Genomic DNA, 26,409 nt, shown 5'->3' with positions numbered 1-26,409 from the left:
GAATAAAGAAGTTATTATTGTAAATTAATGAAGAAGTTGCATGCTTAACTTTTATATTCACTTTCGTAATGCACAAGTTATTTAAGGCATTTTGCAGGAGGGGGGTCCCTGCTAGAGGCTAATGTTATTTGGAGGTCGTATGCATGGAAGAGTTATGTAATACCTGCCTTAGCCTTCATGATCCCCACTACCACCATCTTTTTGGGCGCATTTTAATTACAGGCACCTTTCCCAATGTCCTTGAAAGGTTTAAGGCTACATCCCCCTGTTTGATGAACAAATGTTATCGAAAAAACGTGGTTCCGTATTTTAAAATGCATCTAAATGAGAGCCTAAAGTGTTGACGAACTTGCAAAATGTCACTAAATGTGTAAGTACGTCCAAAGGCATCACCCTTGACGTACATACTGAACTTTTGAACTCCTACATAGCTCCCTCTCTGTCGCTCAACCTCTCAACCCGCCGACAGATGCCGAACTGAGCCGAATCCTCCCGACGTTGACGTCAGCATATCTCGTTCTTTCGTTTTTCGCCTGCTGCGTGCGAAGGAGAGAGAGGAAAAAACGGCTCTCAGCAAAGCAACAAGAAGGAAGAGCAATGGCGACACTGGATCGCCAAATACCAAGTGTGGATACCTTCCTTTGCGAGCCTTGGTCTTCCTTCGTCAGTGCCGCTAAATTACGTTTTGTTGACAGTAAGTTCGCACGTCAGTAGCGTTGTTGTTTTTGCGGGCAAAGTGTCGGGAAGTGCGTGGTCCAACTGTCTGTGATTGAGTTGAGTAAGCCCCTCCACCATGCAGGGTCTGTCAAAGCGCAGCAAAGTAACTGTCAAAAATATTACTACGAAATGCAAAATTAATGGGTTGTTTTAACAGCGGGGCACGTGCTGGTAGGAAAAGCTAACCGTTACAGTGCCGAGTTTGTACATTTGGCGCGTGTCGTAATGTTACCCTCAACTGTCCAGCTGTAAGTTTGTTAGCTTTGACAGCTTCACTCGCTTAAGGGAGCCAGCTCAGGCGCTAGCAAGCTAATGCTAACTTGATAGCCAACCCTCGGACCAGCATGGCTCCACGCATGGCCCCAAAGTTTGTTGTGAATGCTCCGGCGTGTTTGTAAGTGGCTGTTCTGTTTATTTAGACGCAGACTCGCCTTTGAAAAACAGCGACGACGAGCTTTGCTGCCTCGGTGAAGCTGTGAAGCTCAGCAAAGAAGGTAAGGAAGTTACACTGATGTAAACATGACGCTGTCACGTACACATTCATCATTTATTATGGTTGTATTTCACGTTATGTTCTTTATCCTAGGTGTCATGATATTTCCTTAATTACATCTTATACCACAATACCAGTTATTACAAGGCAATAATGCGAGAACATGCCTGGCAATCAAATGATTAATTGAAGCTATATTGGGGAATAACATAACCTGCTGTGTCAGTATTATAAATGTGTTTTGCCGTCAGTATCCTTCATAGGGCTGCTGCTTTAGCCATTCATTGATTTATTTTTGGCACAGACAATAGAGAAAATTACTCATAAACATAAAAGTATGGGATCTACCTATTTGAATAGCTGGAAACAGATAATGTTTGGCAATTATTCCTGGTTCATTATTAATTTATTATCAAAATATTTAGCCTTCAATTACATGCTCATTGGTTGACGTTTAATCTTTTTACTCCACCTGCTTCAAATATTGACATGTTATGTAATAAGATGCAGTTGGAAATAAATGACAAAAGCTGGACTCAAACCTGTTTTAATAAGACAAACTGTCATTTCATAACACATGCAGACATCCTCTATAACAGTGATGGGCACCTTGCAGCGGCCCTCAAGTTGGTTAAACAAATTGTAAAAATAAGGAAAACATGATAAAATCTGTTATGAAAACATGAAACATGTAAAACATGTAATCGTTGATTACTGGTTCAGATGTTAGATGTCAATATGCAGTTCAAATGTATATTTATATTCAAAAATATAAATTTATGCTCATTCAAGTTAATTGATGTATAAAAACAGCCCTAATTGGCTTGGCAAATTGGTTAATTGAAGCACAAATAATTGTATTTGCACATTTAAAGCTAGATATGTGTTCCTTTTTGGAAATTAAAAGTAATTATATCTGTTCAATTCTTAGTATCCCAGAATTTGCAGTTATTTGGCCCACTGGCAGCGAGAATAAGAATAATGTGGTCCTCGCTGTAACTCAGGGGTGTCCAACAGCCCCCATTTGTTTGGCCCTTAGCAAATTTTAAACTCAAAATGAAATATGGCCCACATTAGAACATAAAGCTTTGGCTTGACTGTATTGCTCTTATTAGTTTCAGCACAAAGCAGTGCTACTGTGCTAATTCTGTAAACAAACATTTAGACAAGAAGAATTTATTGATGTTTTTATTAATTTGTGACTACACTAAAATGATACTGTAAATGGTAAACATATTGGCAACCAAAGCAATAATGTTATCTTGGTTTATAATGCCCTAATAAATTACCCCACTAAATAGCGGCACCAATAGTGTTCCAGGTGTAGCCAGTGGTAGCCAGGGCCGACAAGGTCCCCCTGAAATCTGACTGGCCTCCCCAGTTGATTGGCTATTTGCCTTGTCAACCACTAACTAGCCATGTGAGCACACTCAATCACTAAGAAAACCTTAATCGACATTAGACTGGTTTAAAACTTTAATAGCTTCAAGGTGCAGAATATGAAAGTGGCCCCACCATTCTTATACATTTCAACATTTGGCCCTCAGTGGAAAAAGTTTGGACATACCAGCTGTAACTGAAGTTGCCCATCCCTGCTATAAAAGCTATTGTAGTTATGTGTGTTACTGTTTAAGAGTGTATGTAGTGAAGCTGCAGCCTTAAACACGTTTTATTTTTATTTTCTCCCTTGTTAATAATAAGCTGTTTCTTAAGATCTTCAGGAGACATCTTAAAATTACCTGGCTATCACAGGAAAAGCAGTGTTATTATTCTGAGATGATGAGATAAATAAGTTGAGGTCTGAGAAAACAACCAAAATTTTCTTCACAATATGGGAAAAAAAAAACATTTATTCATCCAGTATCTATACTGCTTGTCCGTTCAGCTAAATAGGCTTTTCATGATACAGTAGAAACACTGCCTTTTGTGTCATGCTTCAGCACATGAAACCAGGTCTGAGCATTAGGAGTTAGGGGTGCCCCCAAGCAGTGAGTGGGTGCCCCTTCCACCCTTCTCAGGAGACAGAGTCAGAGGAGTTCCTCCACACCCCACCACGTATTTATACCCACAGGAGCACGCGCTGCTCACTAACACACCTGAGTCATCCTTCCAAGTTTGAGCGTACAGCAGCCCTCGTAGGAATACTGTGACGCACACAAGCAGCCGGGGAAACTCTTCTCACTCTCTCTGGTCAAATACCAACAACCCCCCCTCACCTCCCACACGCATACACACTCACTCACATGCCTCATCTTCCTCTCTCAGAGCCAAACCTGAGCGGTGTTCCCAGAATTGCTGATCTGTTGGCAACTTGACACCAAGGCCTGCTGAGAGTGAGATGCATGCTCACACACAAGCCTCATTAACACACAGCAAAACACATCTTTAAGGCACTGTTTGTGAATTTGTATCAAGCAGAAAGTGTTGGTAGATCTGTGTGCATCACACGTTTACCAACTTCCCGTGCATGCACATATTTGTAGATGGCGTTGAGGTTAGACTGGCAGCATAGTTGGTATCTATGTCTATGTCTCACTGTCACACGTACAGGATAGATGTCAACCAGCAGCAGCTAAGTCTGGTCAGACTGCCATGATCTCACTCGAAATAGGTAGTGCTGTAATGCTGCTATTTGTGTTTTTACAGCTGTCTTTAGCCAGCTTGGAAATCATCAAGAACATCATGCTATTAACTCTGAGATACAGTGTGATAAGGACATGTCTGTGAGCATGTTTTGTTTTGATTGTTTTTCCAAATGCGTATCAAACAGAAGGGAACAAACTGCATGATTTGGTAAAAAACAGCACAGTGTTTTGCATTGCGTGAGCTTTTCTATTTGGAGTTTAAAAAGTCCCTGTTATCTAGCAGACTTCTTAAGATTAGTCATTCTGTAAAAGTGGTACTTTTGTCTGCATTTAAATGATTTGAACTGAAATTACTCAAAGCACACTGTCATCTTTTGAATGCAGTCAAAGAAAATGGAGCACTTACTCAGGCAGATGCATGATATGTTGACTTATAAAAGATTGCTTGAGGAAAAAAATGAATAAAAGTAGAAGAGCATAAAGTCTATAAAAAAGAACGCTCAACGGCTGAATAATGAGCAAGAAATAATAATAGTGATAAATAAATCAGCGAGGATAAATTATTCTCCAACTTATTTTTAAGGAAATGTGCCAAACATATACCTCTGGTAACTTTTCTTCATCTTTACTGACATAAAACCAAATATCTCAACATAAGTAACAAGTTGATCAGTGTGATAGTAGAAAATTATGACTTTTTTTAATTTACTTTTGGTGACATTTTGAAAACCACACAATTGATAATGAAGAAAATGATCTATATAATGATTGGTAATTAGATATAAATTTCCATTTTGTCATAACTGAAGCAAAGCATGATGTAAAGAGAATTTGTGGGCAAAATGTCACAAGTGAATCCTACTTTTGCTTCCTGCAGAACAGATATGAGGAATGAGTTTTTCATCGATATTTGGAAAGAATTCCTGAACTTCAGGTCACTCAGTGGAACTATTCTTATGACCTAGTTTGAAGAAAGAAAAATCTTCAACAATATGTGAAGTTTATAAGTTTCATTGATATAGAACACAATTTGTATTATTACATTTTTTCAACATGTATTGAATTCATGCAAAACAACAGAACAAACAATGAAGAAAATGCTATCAACATGAGATCACATGTTATAAAAGGGACTCGGATTCTTCCAAATTAAGTTGGAATTTTAAAATTTTAGCTCCCATTTTCCCCAGTGTTGATAACAAAAACCAGTGCATGCAACCAGCAATAACCATGATCAGACTCGTGGCAGAGTTTGTTTCTTTTAGAATCATTTTTGCTAATACCACGCCTCTCAGTGGAGCTGTTTGATCACATGATGTGAGAGCTGTGGAGTTTTGTACTCAGATTAACTTGCAACAAAATGCCACCTACTTTTTGTTGTGAAATAAAATGATTACCACTCTCCCTGTTCTTTCTCCTCTATCTGGGGTAGTGTGTTAGTGTTACCCAGACTTACATGTGGGATATTTTTGTCTAAATGTGGAGAACAGTTGGAGGTTATATCCTGGAGCCTGCAGCATTAGCTGCAAGCTAACCACCATTAGGCTGGTTTGCTGTAGCAGACATTTTGGTGCTGCACATGTAATTATCTGGTGTGCCAGATCAAAACAAACAATTTCAGTTGAATCTGTTGCTGTGGCCTGTGCCCTCCTCTGAAACTGTTTTAGCACAACGATTACTCAAACATGATTCTTACCCTTTAGATTTCTCTCAAGTTTGTTTATGTATCCCCTTAGTTAAACTTTCTCGGCACAGTTTGGTTATAACTTTGTTATTAGTCTGCCAAACCTCATGTTTTCTGGTTTAGGGCTGAGTAACATTCTGTTCTTTCGATGTTGATAGTTACTGTGTGTGTGTACCAACTCTAAATCACCAAGAGAAGTTGAGATACACGCTTTGAATGTATTACTGTCCAGCGAGTGTATTGTTTCAGTAGCTCCAAACTCGCTTATTCACCAGTGAGTGATGTTTTTGTAGTTCGTTTTCTGGCCTGTCAGTCATTTGGCAGCCTGTGAAACTTGGCTTGAGACACACTCACAGTTCAGGCAGCAGAAATAGGTTACGCACTTAGCTTGCATTTGACTTGGCAGAATCAGAGGAAATTGCATTCTTTTCCTTTTTTCAGTACTCCCACTAAACTCCTTTTCTGTTACTGTAAACACAGAGATTATCAATCTGCCAGAAAACATATTTTTCCCATGATCATTTTTCAGGGGTTTTGGACTGGCTTTGCTGGTAGTTTATCAATGACAAAATGAGGGAAAGATCACAGAGCAGACATAAACTATAGTGTTCAATCAGTCTGCAGTCTTTTTTTTCCCTGTTTCATTCAACTGTTTTAAAGGTGCAGTGTGTAGATTTTTCACTGAAATGTCTACATCGATTAAAAAACAACTTATCCTATGTTGTTCATTTCAAGCAGAGTGCTTGCACAACCTCGAACGTTACCAACAGTTTGCTATTCCAGAGAAATTCTTGATTTTTATAGTTGCAGTGGGGCGTGTCTTGTCAAGCCATGACAGAGCTGTAGTGACAGATGTGGAAACATTGAATGTTAGGGCAAAGACTGCTATATAAATGGAGCCTAAAACCTGACACACACTAAAAAGATTTTGATAATTGTGACTTTTATTTTTAATGTGGGTGACCTTGCACATATTGACTATAATGACAGATTGGAGCATTTTGTTTTTGTAGTGTTACCCGCAATTTCCACATGGGACAACAGCGCTGCACAGGGAAATGCCGCAGGTTTGCTCCGACCGAAGACAAATGACCTCGCCCACTGGAAGTGTGTCTAGAGCACTGTGTCTAGAGCGCTGTGCTGCAGCACGCAGCCCTGATCAGAGGGCAGAGGTCGCAGAAGAACTGCGAGTTCATGCAGGAACAGTATGTCAACAGCGGACTATTTCACCTTTTGGGTTAATTTATCATCCTTTCCAGTGTAAGTCCATGATGTTGTTGCTTCCATTGGGTGCGTACATCAGGAAGTTAAAAGGTTAATGTTTACTTGAAGGATCTGTGGTTTTATGTAAACTTCTTTGGCTTAATGTCCTCAAAAGTTAACTCTTCCTCGTCAATGGCACCATTGTCGCTCTGTGACCCACTGACCTCTTGGTGACCCTTCACTCTCACTGCAAGATGAGACGCAATGTTGATATATTGATAATTTGCGATCAAGAGTCCATGCGTTGTGTTGTATTTTGAAAGAACCTGATATTCTATGCTTGTGACTTCCTGTTTGGAGCTTTGTGATTGATGGGAATGCGCTGAAAATAGACCTGCAGCGTACCTCGAACGAAGCAGAGTGGTGCTGGAGCACCGGGCGGGGGAAATGTTCTGATAGACTAGAGAGGGAGTGATGTGCCCTGCAGTACGATTGGCCAGCAGATCATGGTCGCTGTATGTGGAAATTGGAGGTTACACTGACAGATGAATTTAGCAACACCCGACCTCTCCAACGACTCTCAAAACTAAAAATCTGGTCAAATTCAACTTTAGAGTAAATAAGCTAACGTGGCTTGCTCTTAGCTAACTGCAGTTTCAGTCCAGCTCCCTCCTTTGTCAATTTGATTGTAGCATGTTTTACAGGATTTTGTATAAACACTTGTGGTGTTGCCAAAAATCAAGAAGCTGCTAATCTGTTTATAAACAGTTTAAGAGGACAAGATCATCCTTCGCACATCACACACAGGAAAATCTGCCAATATATTTTCTTATAACCATTCTATAATCAGGGCATTGCTGACTTTGGTCAGAAGGAGGGGGTCAGGATGAAAATCAGCATGCTGATAGAAGCTGCCGTCATATTTTGTGCTTTTTATTTGTGATCTACCATAGTTGACATTTCAGTAATATTTAGGTTGAGAGATGAGGCCTCTCTTAACAGCTTCCTTCTTCCTCCTGCATTATATGAAATTCATCCATGAAACAAAAATGGTGGTTTACTGTTAGGAAATACACCTTACAGAGTGCAGTTTTTAAAAAGTGCATCTCTACTTCTCAGCTTTTTTATTGCTTTAATTGGCAGTGGAATGTACATGCTGTACAAACACAATGATTGATTAGCTACTTACAGAAAGCAGTTTATTCAACAAACACATACATTTGAGTGAGACATGACCTCCTTCTCCTCTAATTGTTTGGCATCTAATACTAGGTCTAATAAGAAACCTTTATATATGCAGCTAATATCAGCTTATTTTAACCCTGATATCAATGTTTGTACATCAGCTTGATCTAGTTTCAGTATTTATTCAACAGCAACCTTCATATCAGCATTCTTCATAGTGCTAAAATCTTGCCATCAGTGAAGTGCTGCCTGAGCGTGTGCTAGGATGAGTAATGAAACCATCTCTGACCTTTTACAGTATGTACACTCACAGGCACAGATCACTCACATGTGCGGATAATATGTCTGTAACCTTGTTTGAACTAGCACACACACATCTTATTGGTGCTAAACATGACCTAGCAAGGTCGTAATACCCTGCACCCACAGACCCGTAAGAAACCCACACAGTTCCACAAAAAAACACAACACAAGCTACCACCTTTCAGTTATTCTGGTTTAAGCCCTGTGTTAATAAGTGCTGTGATTTCTGTCAGCAGAGCTTGTTTGGGTACAGGAAGATTAGCTTCTCAAAGCTTAGCCAGAGGAGATAATAGCTATTTTCCATTGGACGTATTTGTTTTTCTTCTGTATTTCTATTAATCCTCAGTTTTTGTCGAGTGGGTGGGGTGTCTCTTGTAAATCCAGGCACAATGTTGCAGTGTGCCGGCTAGTACATGCTACTTCTAGAGTATTTGGAAGGATCGTCTGTCAGTCTGTTTGCCAGTCTGTTAAGTGAACACTTATTGTTATGTGTTTTTGTGGCAAGCTCTTATGCAGTCATGTGACATGCTTGTGATATTATTGGCAACAGGTGACAAAAAATTCAGCAAGTGTGTGAAGTTTTAGAGGCTGGAGCAGCCCCAAAGGCTAAATGCCATTTTCAGGAGATATTTTCTGAGTTTGGTCATGTTTTTGAGTGAGCTACGATGCTTACGATGGCAAACAATTTTTCTACTTTAAAATATGTGTTTCCAAAGAATACAGTCTGTATTTTTTCTGTCTGATTGATAGCAACAAAAAGTACCAAAACTCTAGGATATAAATTCATATTTTCTGTTATAAATTTTACCAAAAACTGCCAGGAGAGAAAGACAGAAAGCACTGAAACATACTTATGAATCTTAGATCATGTGATGAATTTCACATCATGTGCAGGAGTTTGCCTGAATCTGTGGTAATGAAACAAAAGAAAGTACCCAATTGTAAGTGCTTAAGACTTATTTTTGGATGCTGTTATATCAAAAGAGGTTGCAAGTAATAACATCCTTTGAATTTTTTTTTTTTTTTTTTTTACTTCTTTCATGCTGGCTCTGCAGCATGTATTAAATATTTAAGATTAGGGTTGGGCGATAAGGCCTAAAATTGATATCCTGATATATTTTTGCTATATCCCTGATACATGATATAATTATATCACGATATTTTGAAATAGCCTCTCAGCAGCTGTATTTAATTTGGCCCCAAATGACACGAGTTTGGTGATAAAATTAGTGTGTTCTATGGGATTTTTAATAAAATTGTTTGCAGAAAGTAAATATCAATATAAAGTCAAATTTAGCAGTTTTATTTTGAAAAGGACTTCATTCAGTCTTTTACTAATAAATCAAAATACATTAATCATGAAATACTCAGTCTTTTACAGTGTATGGGAAGTCCTGAAATGTTTTCTGTGTTATGTTTACTATTGCTGACTATAAAATGATTATTTTCCTCATTTAGGGTGAAGCAAACCTACACAGAACTCACCAATCATGCATGCAGTAAATGGCCAAAATCCTGCAGTCTAGTCCTCCATTCAGGCTCACAGCTGTGATTATATTAGTCCATTATCTGTGCTGATGAACGCTGGACCAGTTTCTGACAAGTTCATAACATGAGAGCGTCTTGTGTCTAAGTGTCTTTTCAACAACACTGGGCTCATGTCTTTAGCGACATGTTGTGTTACTGCCGCCGTTGTCTCTGAGACATCTTGCGGCGTGTTTTAACGAATACCGCGTAAGTTTGGCCTCTTCCTTTTCAAAGTTGAACGACTGCTCAACGCTGCAGATCCAGCGTTGTTTCTTGCTGTCTCAAAAGTCAGCTAACTCCCCGCTAGCTAGCCTCGCTGCTCTGTTTACCTTCCTCTTTCCTTGCTTCTTGCCGCTGATGCGCATGTGCAGAGGAGTGGCAAAAGCCGGGATACATCGAGTATACTCGATATATCACCCAGCCTTATTTAAGATACATCAATATGTTGTACTCTCAAATGAGATAAAGAGTAAGTCTATGTTCCTGTTGATTCTAAAAAAAATACATGCCTGACTCACTGCTCTGAAAAGAGGGTTTACAGTACAAAACCAAAAATAGTTAAATGCTTGTTGATCCAGTGGAAACATTTAGGTTTGATTGGGAATTACTATTTTTTTATTTAGGAGCACTTAGGATAAATTAAATGTAATTGACACCTTTTTAGATAGCATGTCAACAAAAATAGAAGTCCAAGACACTCAGTATTGGGCTATATATTGTTTTTAATTATCTAAAATTGTAGGCAGATTCCTGTATACTCTCTAAATTTCACTGATGGGCCGTAAGAGAAACCCTTACCCCTTTTCAGTTCCACCCACTTTTCCAAATGTTGCCAACATATTAATGATAAGAAGAACTTTATTTGTAGATAGGACTGGGACCATATAGGACTTATATTTGTGCAATTTAGATAGTGGACTCTCTCTTGGCTTAAAACATGACTGAAGATCATTAAACCTCCTGAGACCTGACCTTTCGTTTGGGATGCAATTTTAGTTTTTCTACGTATTTGGTATAAGTGGGAACTGATAGGTTAAAACATCAGCATTGTCTTTGAATGGGAATTTCCTGGAAATTTTCCTTTTAAAAATCGACACACAGAAAAGACCTGAAATTTCTGTGAACGTTCTCACTCTTTTAATGTCTCCCATAATAACTGTCCTAAAAGTCCCCAGTGTTTTAATGAAACTCTATCATGAATCCTAAACTTTCTGATGAAAAATCCACCCCCCCACCAAAAACATCTGTGTAAATACCTGAAAAATTGCAAGCAGTATCCCTACATTGTAATGCAAATTTGCCCTAAAAATTTCTTCAGCAAAATTCAATGAAAATGATGGAAACATGCAAACAAAATCTGTGAAATTTCCAAGAAATGATTGAAATTTTGAAGAACACCTCCACCCAAATTCCCAATCAAATACCCTAAAATTTAAAACACATTTCACAAATTTCTGTGAAAAGGCCCAAAATTTTCCCCACAAAATAAAAACATACCCCCTACATTTCCATGAAAATACTAGGAAAATTTCCAAGCACATTTCCTGAAAAATCCAAACAGGAAATTCCCCAAATATTTCAAGCAAATAACTTAAACTCAGATATTCCAGACAGCTATCTCAAAAATCCTAACAGGAGAATTTTTTACTTTGTTGTAGGAAAGCCAAAGTGTAATATCCTCATATGTACATGCAGGGTCTTTGGAGATCATTTTTTTGTACTTCAATTTAACCAATCATTCAAATAATGGAGATTTTATCATTTCGAAACACCTTGTATGTAAGAGTATTGAGTCCTCTCAATCTATGGAAAATGTTGGCAATGCTTTTGTACAATTAAGATAGTATATCGGAGTTTGTCAGGAATTTTTGATAGTTAAAACAACAAAAAATGCATCTGATTTTTGGTCTACTGGTCTACTCCTGCTTTGTTTAATTTGGAGTCTATAGTATAAAGAATATAAGTGCATTAACAGTTTGTTAATGCATTTGATTTTAATTGATTGGAAATGATAGGACATTTCTTGGATTTTGTTGTTTTGTGTTATGTGTACGAGAAGGATATCCAAGGCAATTTCTAATAATCTGAAATATTTATAAGGAATAAAATAAAGAAATAAGCACCACTTCTTCAGTAATTGTTTGTTGCCTCTGTTATAAGGCATCCAAATAAATGATAGGGTGTTCGAAAATATAACTTAATGCTACTTGCCTAAACTCCAGATAAAACAGCATCCAAGATTTTGTAAATTCATGCTGAATGTCTAGTTATTCTTTAATAAAATAAAGCCTCTACTCCTCCTGTCTTTCCAGGCATGCTCATCTCCAGCCGATTTCCAGCTCTGGAGGATTTTTCTCTCGTTGTCTGCCATGTCTGCAATCAGGTGGTCACTCCTCAGGGCATCCTCGCACACTATGGTAAGACATGCACCAGGATCTCACATTTAAAACCTCAGGGCGGGCATTATCCTACACTTCACTGAGGTATTCACACATATACACTCCTCAGGGTTTCTCCTGTTGTAACACAGAAACAAACAAGCTCACACACACAGAAAAAGGGCCATTCAGACACAGTAATTCAACAATAAAAGAATACTACTTTCCCTGCAGGGCTCTTTAAACAATAGTCTAACTGCAACTTATCCTCCATTAACAAACACCATTTGGTTATACTTGCTAAAACTCTCTGGGCAGATTAGAACTAAAAACACTAAATAATTTACAGATAATGGAGCAGATATAGCATTGTGCACAGGCGTTTCTTTAATTCAAGGAAAAGGCATGCGGACAAAGCCAATTATGAGAATAAGATTACCTCTCTTGAGTTAATATTGTAAGAACAAGGCTGATATTCTTACCAGGAAAAGCCAAATTGAAGGGGATGATTGTATGATTTAATAATGAATATTAGCATCTTTATTTTATACCCCCTTATGTTAAAAAGAAGGAAAGTTTCAGCTGCATATGTTTTTTTTTATACCTGGAGGCTTCCCATCACTTCCTAAAAACCAATATTTGTTGCTATGGAGACTGCAGCCCAATGCAACAAACCCAAGTGATCTATTGAGATGCTGCTCACACACTCAGCTGTTATGATTACATTTAAAATCAGAAGAGGCATTCATATCTATGTTCAGACTGTTGAATGTCTGCATTTATTAAAGAAACTATGTTAAATTGTTGATCCCCGCTCTGATTGGCTCTCAAACTTGTCTGTCCACCTCTTGTTTGCTTATGATTGAGACCCTACTGAGCGTGCTCGCATCTGCCCGTGAGCTGCTGCTTCCTTCTGTTGGTGGCACGTGCACCAGCCTGAGCCGTCTGTTTGAGCGGGGAGGGGAGACACATGGTCACGCTTAATGAACACGCACAAACACGCACACGGACGTTTGCATACTTCTCCCTCAGAGGAGAGAGAGTCCGGCAGACTTGCATGCATACACATTCTCACTTTCTGGTTCTCAGCAGAAAGAGGTCAGTGGTGTTGTGAGGCACGCACATACACATAGACACACTCAGACTCCTGGCAGGCACTGTTGTTTTGTCCCCGCTCCTGCCCCCTGCAGGTCCCCGCCTCCCCCTCCTCTCGCTTGTTGGCAGAGGTTCTGCACGCTGACACGCACACAGAGTCGGGTAACAACAGGTCCAAAATACACTCAGGCACACACACATAAACAGGAGAGGGAATCTCCTGAGAGTTCCTCGATAAAACAAAACGATCTTGGGCCAGAACTTGAAAACAAACAGGCCAAGTCAGACACAGACAAGCAGAAAGTTTGTATCATTGATCTTATGTTGTATTTTTATGTTTAATAATCAATTTAACTCCTTTGCAATGAACGCTGAGCAGATTAAATCACAATATGTCCTACTACAAGTTTTATATGGTAGCTGTAATATTTCTTCAACCTGAAATGTGTGTGTAAGTACCAGTTTAATACATTTTTTGCAGCAGAGATTTTAGACTCTACACATTATGCAAACATTCAAGTGTCAAATTTTTTCAAGAATAGTTTGCAAAACATCGTACTTTCCTTGTTTTTGTTTTATGTTGTTCTTATTAAAAATGAAGATCACATAAAAATGTTAATTCCCTTCGATACAACTATTCGTTTTGAATATGGGTGCTTAATGTTGGATTTTTGCTGATATCCAGTATGCTGATATTTACAAATAAATTTCAGCTGATATCACTGATATTCAAGTTGAGCTCAGACCTAAAACTTCAGCCCTTGAAGGACGCAATTTGACGTTTGAGAATGAAAAAATTAGCTAATTTCAGTCCTTAAAACACACTTTAAAGTGTAAGGAATGATGATGAATAAAGATAGAGACTTAAGCTATTTTTGTCTGCTGGTCCAGCCTAAAACTACACTCATTTATTTGTTTGTATGGCCAATATTTACAGCTGATACAGGCAGATTTTTATAGCCGAAATATGGGCTGTAAATATAGCAGAAATGTTCATATCTGCTGATACAGATATCATCCTGATTACATGGTGCATCCCTAAGTTTGAATTTGCAATAAGAGTCAAAATAGTTGCAATTAGATCATTTTGTTCAATATTATTCAGCCCTTGATGTTTCTAATGAGAAATCTTATATATAAACTAGGAGTGGGAATCACTAGTGGCCCCAAAATACGATATTATCATGATGCTTAGGTCATAATTCAATTTTATTGTGATTTTAAACATTTTGCAATAAATTGAGAATTGTGATACCATACATTGCTACCTATGCCATTTTTTCAGCTGTTTAACTGATTTAGCATTAGCCTTGTCCTCATGTTTGTCATGCAGAATTATTTTCATGCAGCACTTCTTGCAAACCCCATAATTTTCTCCTGCTGTATGACCCTCACCTCTGCCGACCTTACTGGACAATGGGCGCCAGAGCATCATTAAGTGGACAGAAAAAGCAATTGATTTTTATTTTTCCAGTATCATAAACTTCAATTTATATTAGCAATTAAAAAAAATCTAGTTATCTGCACATTGTGTTATAATCAAACATTTCCCTTTTTACTGTTCTCTTATATGCTTTTCAATCCATAACAGGTTCATTTTACCATGGTTAAGTTCATGCCATAATCCTCAGTCTCCCCCATAAAAGCCAGTCTATATCCAATCAGGCAGTCAATTACCCTTGGTTTACGAAAAATCCAAAATGACACTAAAAATGCTTTGAATGCAAAATAGTGGCATTTTAGAATGTAATAAAAAGGATCTGATTAATTGGAATTTACTACATTAATTCTGAGATTAATTGCAGTTGAAATTCTTTATCTTTTGACAGTCCTAATATTATTTTATTTATATGTGAATTTCATAGACATTTGTTTTAAAAATGCAACCCATATGTTGACATGTCATTTTTCTTCCACTGACTAAGTATGAATTATTAACATACAGAGAGGTAAAACCAAAGGATTTTTTCTATTGCTTCCAGGTTTTAATTTGTGTGATCTGTTACTGACTTAATATTGATGTTTGTACCACACTTTTGGCTGAGCTTTATTGTGTTGTCATGACGACTGCTTACAAGGCTGTAGGTTAAACAAAGTAGTCAATATACTACTGTGATTGAAGAAGATAAATAAATGTCTGTCATTCATATTGATTCATGCATCACCTCATTTCAGCTGGACATATAGGTCTGGCCTATAGGAGAGAATAGTTTACGTTTAATCTAATATTATCTTGGTTTTACTCCTGAATGAAATTTGTTTGTTTAAAAATACTTAAGATGAAAAACTTAGAAAATAATGTCACATCAAATAGAAAAAAGGGGGGAGGGGTTAATTTCCTAAGTCATTCAGCCCTAATTGCGATCACCTGAAAGTCAAGTTGTCTAACTGCTGATGACTCGTTGTTAAATTTGGAGCATCAAACATACCACATCTCTGTGTCATGACATGAAAAATGCTCCCCCTGACCTCTGTTGAGTGGATTGCCTCTAGGAGCCGACCCTGTCAAGATAGTCTCATGATGTTTTATGCATTTCCTCCTATTGTTGCCCATTCACATCAAGTCACTGTAATATCCTCAAAAGCATAGCGCCGTTGTTCCCTGCCGGTGGTTTCTACCTTAAATGTAGCATTTTTATTCATTGCAGCGGCCTTGTGTTCGCCTCTGTGTTTCTATCTGACATAGGAGTCTGCTTTCATGCTTGCGAGTGCATCGAATCAGCACTAAGGCCTTGCATATACAGAAATGCATGCGTGCACAAACTCACACAGACACACAGCTAGAGAGAGAGAGAGAGGAGGGGGTTTGCTGCCTCAGGGGTCAGTGGCTCTGAGTTATACATGCCTAGTTTGCTGCTCAAGCTTTACTGTGAGTCTGGAAGAGAGAGTTCACAACTTAAGCCAGGGACCTACACTGGATGCATGTTGGGTATATTCCACATTTGTGTACAAAGGTTAACATATACTGGATTCAATACATCAGAGACATGCTCCATTTAGTGGATTTGTTTATTTAAATCTCCTTAGAGAAAAACATGCATGTATATTCTTAGCATAAGTGGCCCCAGTGGGATATCAAATAAATCCCTCATGCTGGCAGCGGCCACATCATACAGACTCCAGTGAGCTTGTAAAGAGAAAATATGCAAAGAAATTATTTTGTAATGCCTTTGCATAATCCTCAGATCTCGTTATGGACAGACCAGGTTGCTGTAGAGATATTGAGGATGTATCGATACACTCAAGTCACCATTAGGGGTGTAAAGATACAGAAAGTTTTCAGCTTAGTTGGGATTTTAATAAAATATGACGATACATGTTTCAGTACAGAGGCAGCAAAATACAAGCCCAAACCCAATATTGGTATTTTTATTTTTTCAGGCACCAAAAAATGCAGGCAAACTCCTCCGCACTGTCTAAATTATAAAAATGCAGGTATGTTTCAGTACCAAAATTTTAACACAGGTTAACAAATTGTGTTAAAACTTAAACACATGATTGCCTGATTTTTCACAAAATTGAAAAACAAAAAAGGAAATAAATAGCACATCTTAAATAAGAGAGAAAACTGAGGATGAAAATATAAACAAATACAATTTGCAAGAATAATTACATTAAGAGAAAAAATGAGAAAAAAAACAAAAAAAAAAATCTATTTTTTTTGTTTTGTTTTTTTAATCAGTTTTTTATTGCACTCCAAGGTATTTTTACATCCTCAGTAAGATAAATGATTTCACATGGGATGCAAATACCTTATGATTAGGGATGAAACAGTTACCAGTTATAATGATAGCATGATAAATCCCCCCGTTATCTTACCATTCAAATTTTAATCTCGATCAAAACTGTTCGTGATAACCACAGTATAGTATCAAAGTAGATCATTTCCAGATAGCAACCAACTCAGGTTCTTTTACAGAGGTGAAAGGACAAAAAACATAAACAATACTGTGCAGAAGTTTTAGACATGTAGAGCGCTGACGGTTCTTTTTTAATTAACATTGGCCTGTTCCAACTATTACAGGTAGTTTAAAACAACAAAAGCGGGAACAAGCTGCAGCTGTCACTACTGCCAGTTTAACATGATCTATAAGAGAAATCTGGGAATCTAGATCCAGGACTTCTCCTTTCTTTTTTACCTGTTGAACCAAATTGTGACCCAAAACCAAGGCACAAATCAAACTGTGACCTCTGTGAACTGTTACATAAAATCACTAGTTTCATTTTTTATGGAAAAGGGTGAACCCAGTCTTGTGATACATATATGATGAGTTGAGCGTATCGGTACATTCCTAGTTTGTTGGCACAGTTTATATTTAAACACCAAGAAATGAAGTGTCACAACTTGATGGTGCTAACTTAGTGTGTTTGAATGCCGTCATTGCTGTGTGTTTTGGATTTATCTGCTCTTTATGTTGTGAAGACTTCTACTGTATTCCTTCCAGTTCTCTTATCTTCTCTTCACTCTTTGGATGCTCCTCTCTGCTGTTTTCCTACTGTGTGAGAGTGAGTCAAGTACACGATGCAAGGGTCATGTTTTTGCTCTCTCTAGCTGCCTTCCAACTTTCCTCAGTAGTGGTGGATTAATTGAGCTCCAGGGCAGGTTGAAAAACGAGAAACAATCCCCCGTTTTTCTTTGGTTCCTTCTCAAATTTAACAAGTGTTTCGGCTGCTCTGTGTCTCCACTTGTGAGTTTGTTGTTGCGTTAAAGTGTGTGAGCGTGAGTGAAGGTCTGGTCTGTGGTGCAGTCGTTGATTTCTCATAGTGGTGTTGGAAAGTTTTGCCCTTAACCACAGAGGCTCTGCTTAGTTTCGTTTGCCGGGGATGTTGCTGGTGTTGTGTTGTGTTATTGTTATTGCAGCCGGGCTGTGTGTGAGCCATTAGCAGAGGCTCCGGCCAATTAAAATGCCAGCTGCTACTGAAGATCACAGGGAGTTTCTTTGCTTCCTTCTTTGCACTCAGTTTGTTCATTTGAGACAAAGTAAAGTGCTCTGCATCAGAGGAAGACTTTACCTTTTATATACAGTACATGCTGAAGAGGATACACACACATTACAGTTGAAGGCATGCTTGCTAAGTGACTATAGAGGAAAACTTAATTGGTATGGCTCCACAAAGACAGCAATAAATAATACAGGAGGCTGTAATTACACTGGGAAAGCAGAAGACAAAATCATTGAAAATACTCTGATATGCTGGGAAGTTTTCACGTCTGTTTGGTATTTTCAGTAAATTTATCATTTTGTGTGAAAATGTACTGAAATTTCATTGATAAAACCTTAATGATGTTTTTCTTACCAAAAGACCTTGGTATAATCTATCTAAAAAATATATAAAACATGATTTTTGTCAAGCAATCTTTATTTTTAGAATGCTAGTTCATAACCCAAGCTACCTCTAGATACTTCACAAAGAGGGGAGGTCTAGAACATAGTTTTTGATATATTTTTATAAATATCGAACATTAATCAGCATGAACTCGGCACTAAGCAACATTTAAAAAAGTTTCAAGGGCAAGGAAAAATTTCCATTCAAGTTAATATGTGCAAATCTAATTTTGACAACCTCAGAGCAGACAAAGCCTTGCGCCCCCCCCTTGAGATCTTTAGTGCCCCCCTTTGGGGTCCCAGACCCCTGGTTGGGAGCCTGTGCTCTATGGTAATGGTACCCAGTTTTGTCACCCTCATGGTGATTTTTTGTCTAACACTATGGCCTTGATGTTAAGTCCTTTCACAGAGCAGCTGGATATCACCAAATCTTATCCCTCACGGTTGAACCTCAGCTAACTTGCCTTGCATTACTACGATAAATTGTAACTTTGGACATTTTTATATATTTTTAACTGTGGGTGTTTCAGTTTGGATGGGTTCCATATAATTGGCTAATTTCTTCATCTATGTTAATGACCTTATATGAAAAAGTAAATGCAAATGTTGCCCAGTTTATCACCACTGATAAGTCCACAAGTCCATGAGCTATTTTTGCCATTTTGATAATAACTTTCTTATGACAATATAAACCACCCAGAGAACGTTTACCACTCTCATGTTTGGTATCATTTTTTCGACACAGCCTCAACTTTATGAAAGATTATGATTTTTTTTTTTTTTAAATGTTATCTTACTGGATTAGATACAGGACCTCCAAAAAAACACAGACAAATCAATAAAACAATTTGCAAAAAATGTTATTTAAAGTCATGTATATCAAAATATTATGAAGTTATCAGTTTCAAAAGTTAGAAATTTGGGAAATGTTGTATACATAAAAGTACTTATATGAAGCTAAACATGAATATTTACACAGAATACATACATACATAGGTGTTTTTTGCCTGCGAATCAATACCTGAGTCTTAAAAAATGTACATACTGAAATACACAGGTAATGATATGGATTTTTTTGCATTCCAGGACTGTGTGGGATTTGCAAACTGTGCAAATTAAACATGAAAGATGTATAAGTGAGCCAAAATCAAGCTAAATGCATAAAAATACAATTATATATATGCGCATTTTTATCCATCTTTAACTACCCCACTGTAGAATATTAAATGAACACAAATACATGGAGAATTAAATTACATGGACTGCATTTTTACAGAATAAATGATTTGCAGATGGTAAAAATTCAGAAGGTGTTTTCCTTTTAAAAGAAATGACAGAATCTTTAAGATAAAGAAAAAAATAAGTTACCAATGCCAGTCCAGTACTGTATGAAAAACTGTCCCCTATGTGTAAAATAACCCTTTAATGTCACATTCAAATGATCATATTTCCTGTTCCCATTGGCATTCTGACGTCAAACAAAAACTGAAAGAGAGCTTTAAAATCACACTTTCCACACTAAGTGAGGAAAAGGACAAAATGTGGCTTTGTGTCCATGCTATCACCTGACCAAAATAGCACACACTGGCGTGATCGGGAGTACTAAGGTTTAAATCTGTCCTCAAAGAAAGCCTTAGCACCCTTTTATTTTGTTGCATACAGTCTTGACTAGATTATCATTCTGTAATAATCAGTACTGGTTTGATATTTTCTGCTTGGTGCTTTTTAAGACTTCCTTTGATGAATTGGTGTCAGAATGAACATTACCAGTGTCATATTACCAAAGTAAAATGAAAATACGTGTGCAGTCTCTGTAAAAGGTACAATAAATGTGATAAGAAGAATAAGGCTATAAAAACTCTGAAAAATAAGTTTAAAAATGTGGATCTCATAGACAAGTAAGGGCATTATCTCTCTGATGTATTTGCCTTTCTAAAACCATTCTTTACACTGAGTTTTTTTCCCAGTATAAGCCCAGTAGACTTAGTAGTCTTAGTCGATGGCCTGGATATCTGTCAGTGTTCACAGATATCTCTCTCCATTACTCACCACTATCTCTCCGTCACTCTCTCCCCTGCTCCTCTCGCAATGTAAACAAACCCAGCTGAGCTCCACTCGCCCCTGCTTCCTCATCATGCAACAGCTCCGCCCACAGGATGAGTCAGCAACCAATCGGCATCCAGCTGAGACCTTAGTATTGCCATAACGACAGACAGACAGACAGGCAGGCAGGCAGTCTGTAGCTGTAGTAGTGAGGGTGCCCTTGTGGACGGAGCGGCGTGGTGACCTTGCACAGGCAGCCTTCCCTGCATTGTAAATCAGTGGGATTAACTCCCAACCAGCTCAATACACAAAGAAAGGGTTGTGCTGCACAGAATGAAATGTGTTTGTAGATTTGTCATCATTCATATTTGAAAAAAATACAAAGGGTGCATTTATTTTTGTCAGCCAAAAGATTAAGCTTACAGTGATTTTGTCATTTTACAGTTTAAAATCTCAGCAGCTTTAACAGCACTTTAACCTCCCTCTTTAAATAGTTTACATTCTTTAATCTTAATTTAAGCTCTTTTTCATGGAACAAGAGTATTGTCATAACAAAATGCTTTTAAACACAGGAAATGTAAACCAAATTAAAACCAAACACCACCAGAGCTTTCATTTAGGTTGAATTAAACCCTGAAAGTTCACCTTATATTCTCATCGGTTGGTTATTTGTAACTTTGATTGTCCTCTAATTTTTGATTCACCCTATTTCTACTTTAAAAGAAATAGAATATGTTTGAGTAGGATGATACAAAACCACTCTGATGTACATATTATGTTCAGAAACGCTCACATTTTTCCTGTGTTCATTCCTACAGCCATACTTCATTGAACTGTGGAGCTGAATTGACTGATAGAGGAGTGTTTAATGTGTGAGGTGTTGCCAAATGATGTGTGATTCAATGTGTGAAGTTATTGCAGTTGTAGCTGCATACCTGCAAATGTGCCTGTGGACTTTGATCCTGCTACTCTGAATACAGCTGCCTCTGCTTTCACTGGCCTATTTACACACCTGCCACACACACACACACACACATATGCACATACACTGCATATTCCCTCTATAAGCTCTTATAAAATATTCCTCAACATACCGCACACAGAGATATAAACACTCTGCTGTGCATGCAAACTAACACTTGTACTTTTAGGCAACCCTGCAGGCAGGAACACTCCTTTTCTGTTTGAAGCTTTCTTTGCAGAATCAAACCACTCACAGACCTGTTATATGACCACATGCAGTGGTTAATCTCTTCTGTATACACACTGTCCCTCAGTCACCTGCAGCTCTCTGAGCAAACACACAGGGTCGGCTGGTCAGTCTGTCTGCTTTGCTGTTTTTGCTCCCTCGGCTGCTGTTAGTCGATTAACACTACACTCATCTACCTGGTTGTGCAACATTGTTACACACACGATCCCTCTCCTGCTTCCTGGGTGTTAACTTTTACTGGGTCGGGTGTTTGTTTCACACAAGGGAGACCCCCACTTGAAGAACTGACAGTTTTCTTGTGTCACTTAAAAAACAATAAGTTTAATGGTAGGTTTGTGAACAAAAAATATTAACTGAATGATTGACTCTAGAGTTGGGTGGTATGGACCAAAAATCATATCTAAATAGTTTTGACATTGCATTATTTCTAGGCAACTGATCATGTTTCAATTTTTTTTTTTTTTTTTAAGATTTATTTTTGGCCATTTTTGTGCCTTTATTAGATAGAGGAGGAAAGTGGATAGAATCAGAAACAGGGTCAAGAGTAGGGGAGAGACATGCGGTAGAGGGCCTCAGGCCAGATTCGAACCCGGGCCGCCTATATACATGGGGAGCGCCTTTAACCATTAGGCCACCTGCTCCCAATCATGTTTCAATTTTAATCAAGATTTTAGATTCCCATCATCCTGAAAACAAGGTAGTCATGATTAAACAATTGCTATGCCACCAGTTTTGTTTTTTGGATTTGTCAGGTGGTAAAAAATATCAGTGTTTGTTGTTGTATTTTGGCCATCAAAGTGATTCTTGTTGTTGATTTTATTTAGTATATCAACATCATTGTTTTTATTATTTTTAACATATTTATTTTATCAATTGCTTTAATCAAAGCATTAACCGTGTCCAAGTTCTGTAAGTGCACTTGTTGCAAATGTTGTAAAATCACAGAGTAATTGTTTTATAATTGTGATCTCAATGCAATCAAAATCATTGTGACTATGATTTTAGCCATAAATAGGCAGCCCTGATATTTATGTTTTTCTTTTTTTTTTTGCATAGAAAAGTTGTCACAGTATCTGAATGATAAACTTTATGAGCCTAGTAAAAAATTGCAGCTATCATGAAATCTTTTTGCATCTTGTGAAGGGAAAGTTGCATGGGAATAAAAACTGAGATGCATGATATTACCAGTATGATATCAGTATCGGCAGATATTAGCTTTAGAAGTGAATTATCGGGGTGCAAATGGCCTTTTTGGGTAGCGCCCTATGTTGGGGGCGGTCTGGGTTCAAGTTTGGCCTGTGGCCTTTTTTCGCTGTGTGTCGTACCCCACTCTCTCATCCGTTTCCAGATTCATCCACTATTCTTTCTCTCTCTAATGAAGATAAAAGCCCCAAAATATTTTTTTGTGAATTATCAGCATGGTCAGATCTGAAACCTCAATATTTGCAACTGTTTTTCTATATCAGCTTTAAATATCAGCTGTATGAACAAATAGGTTAGTGGAGTTTGAGGCTGCTTTTTCTTTTTCCTTTTCATCATCATTACCTACATCTAAGAGTGTGTTTTAAGGATTAAAATTTCTCAATTTGTTAATTCTCCAGCTTTAAACTTTGAACAGTGATCTACACTTAAATATCAGAATCAGTATCGATAGTATCAACTAAATTAACTTGCAGATGTCTTGCAAAAAGAGATAAGTAGGAAAACGCCAACTACAACTGTCCTTAAAAAGGCAATCCAAGCCATACTGTAGGGTTTGTGTAGAATTAAAATGGCTTTATTACAAATGTTAAAATATTTAAGAACTAAAATTGTAAACGTTGATGCCCTGGCAACAACAGTAGAAGTCTTAGATGGGGTTGGAAATCCAGGTATGTAAAAACCTTGTTCTGTATTTTTCAAAATCTGGGAGTCCATAACGTCTTGGCTTATTGATACTGCTATCGTGTCTTAGGGGGTCTGTGATGAAGCGTTTTTCAATCTTATCAGTGGCACAAATACAAACAGCACTTCTTGAATCAGGGAACATCAGCTCAAAGCACATCAGCATTGGGCATCAAACTGAAACAAAATGCAGTGTCTGCAACTGCCAGCTAGAAGGAAAAAAAGATTCTGGCTGCACAGGAAGATTTATGCAATTAGAACACCGGCTTCAGTTGTGACATGACAGTTTTATTACTCATCTGCTCAGAAAAGTGCTACCAAAGTTTGTAGCAAGTCCTGTTAGTTAACAATATTAATCCACTGTTGTAATCTGTGATGATATTGGCAGAATAAAAGTTAATTAGCAGACCTAACAAGAGGAAAGACAGTTATCTTACGATGTGTTCAAGTTCAGCTCCGTAAAAATGACGATGCAAAAAGCAGAAAAACCTACATTCTATCTAAATTCAAACACTGGCAACAGTCCTATATTTTCTATTGTCTTTATAAGTTCCAATAGGTTTTAAAATGGTAAAATCTTCATTATTGTAAGGATTAGTCATACTTCAGAAACTTCAGGATAATTAGTCAAATTTTGAACCAAAAGAGAGAGAATACACTGTCTCAATTGCACAAATACATTGGCAACATTTGAGAAAATAGGTGAACCTGGTGAGGAGTGCTCATCTCCAGTTCTACCCACTTTTCCAAAATGTTGCCAACAATTTAGACAGTGTGCAGGAGTTTTTCTATAGATTTTAGGAATTTAAATTTATTGGATACACAGTATTTGGGGGGTTTAAGACTAGTGTTTTTGTTGCACTGGTACTGAAACAGGTATCAATCATCATGATCATCATGGTTTTTCTACTGTAATAAATGCTCCTTATTTATCTTAATGTAAATAGTCTTTTACTAAGGCAGTAGGCCAGACATCTTTTTTTTTAATCAGCACCAACTATATTGATATAAGCAGTGTTGTCTTACCTTGTATCTCATCTGAAAATATACTGATCTACCTTTAAACACTAAATATATATTGACCAGCCCCAGATGAAACTACCCCTGTACATTTAAATTATAGTGTATATGATCCGTCCCAAGCCAAAAAAGGATGCCTTGGCTGTGAGTGAAAGGTTTGTTACAACTACAGTGCCAATCCTCTGCCCTTGTCTGCTCCGGGATGTGTTGCATTTCTGCAGCTCTGTTTGACTAAAGTTGTGCCTTAAGGTTGTTTGAGAGGAGACAACAAGTAATGATGCAACTTTATTGATGGTTTGTAGACTGCTGCTGAAAGAGATTTTTGAGGCCGGGGGAACGTTAACAGACTGAAAATGCAACAGGAAACATATCGACTTTATTTTAGCTGAAATAAAAATAGACCTGAAGTATTTGTATTGTGCTCTGCTTTGCATCAGGGTTATTATACAACATCTTTAGATGGCATTTTTCTTCAGCTTTAAGCTTTATTTAAGGTTGAGGTTTTAGGGTTGTGTTTACAGGAGATATAAAAACAACACATTCAGTTGATGTCCAAAGCAAATAAGAGAAACAAAACATCATTGATTAAACCAGGTCAGGATTTACATGAAATGATATTATGCTAGCTTGTTAAGCAGTGTTATAGCTGCAGGTGCAAAGGTGCTCCTGCAGTGTTTTGTTCTCCCCTTAGGAGTCACAATCTGACAGCTGCTAATGAACCTTTCTAAAACTTAAAAGTACACTCTCACAGGAAGTTGATCTAGGCCTCCACACCTTCCACGCTGTCTTTGGTATTTTAAGGCAGTGCTGAAGAAAATTTGGGTTTTGGACGCTGTGGTTAAGTACAGATAATTTGCATTTGATTTGTTATTGTGCAAAAAAGTGCAGTTGCAGACTTGTGTAGTTTCTTTGTGGATGATTGATCATACATGCAGTAAAACGATGTTTGCAGCATTCTTTGCTTCTATGGATGAAAATAATGGCTAGAAACTGTCAGTATCAACATTGTGTACTAAAATAGTCTTTTTGTAATACCTAATAAGTTGTTTTGGGTATTTTTTGTTTCACTCTCACATATTACTTCATTGAATCAGCAGACAGGAAATTCACCTTACCACAAGGCCAGAATTAGAGCTGCTTTCAACATATTTTTTTTTAGCTCAGTCTTGCTACATCTTGCACATTTTACCTGCTCCACCAGCTTCTAAAGGACAGGAAATTCATCTTTCATTGAAGCTATATAAAGAGCTAAATGTCACTTAAATTTTCAAACATTTTCTACATATTTTTAGCAGGTTCCCTACATACTTTTCTCTGTGTTTCTGACGTTTTGACCCCTCTTGTTTTCCTTCAGGTAGCTGGGGTGTAGTTTCCCTGTGAGCCAGTCAGAGAGAGACATACAGTCCCGGACCACACCCCCCTTCATTCCCTCCCCACCCTTCTCCCACAAAGACATGCATAGCAAAAACCGTAAGTGTTAACGCCTCTCCTCGCCTACTGTTCCCCCACATCCTTGTGATTTATCTCCCTCCATGAGTCTTCCTGTTTCTCAGCATCTTTTCACTTGATCAGATCTGGGTCAAAAGTATTCTTACTGTTGTTGCTCTTGGAGATGGAGTCAAACAAGGTGCTAATTAGAGAAGATTACACATAATTGATTTGAAATACTTTATTTGAAAGAGTTCTGGCATCGATTTCTATCTACTTTTCCAAATCACATTCATCAGGTACCTCAGCAGGCTTAGTAGAAAGAAA

The 26,409-nt window shown here is 37.7% G+C and overlaps 1 protein-coding gene across 2 annotated transcripts in view; it reads left to right on the top strand.

Annotated features, from left to right (window-relative positions):
- The first annotated feature begins 546 nt into the window (after positions 1 to 546).
- The window catches only part of atxn7l1 (ataxin 7-like 1), a 55,882-nt gene continuing 30,019 nt past the window's right edge, over positions 547 to 26,409 (top strand). Inside the window, exons 1-4 of one of the 2 annotated variants that reach the window (XM_041780759.1) lie at positions 547 to 694; positions 1,137 to 1,211; positions 12,010 to 12,114; positions 26,009 to 26,124. In XM_041780759.1, the coding sequence (XP_041636693.1) occupies positions 26,109 to 26,124 (16 nt within the window). In that variant the 5' untranslated portion in view covers positions 547 to 694; positions 1,137 to 1,211; positions 12,010 to 12,114; positions 26,009 to 26,108. Of the gene's footprint in view, positions 695 to 1,136; positions 1,212 to 12,009; positions 12,115 to 26,008; positions 26,125 to 26,409 lie in introns of those variants that run through there. The other variant, XM_041780760.1, reaches the window with a different exon arrangement.

Source organism: Cheilinus undulatus, linkage group 23 (genome assembly GCF_018320785.1).
Source record: "Cheilinus undulatus linkage group 23, ASM1832078v1, whole genome shotgun sequence".
NCBI classification, from domain to species: Eukaryota; Metazoa; Chordata; class Actinopteri; order Labriformes; family Labridae; genus Cheilinus; species Cheilinus undulatus.
This window is presented reverse-complemented; position numbering and strand designations above follow the sequence as displayed.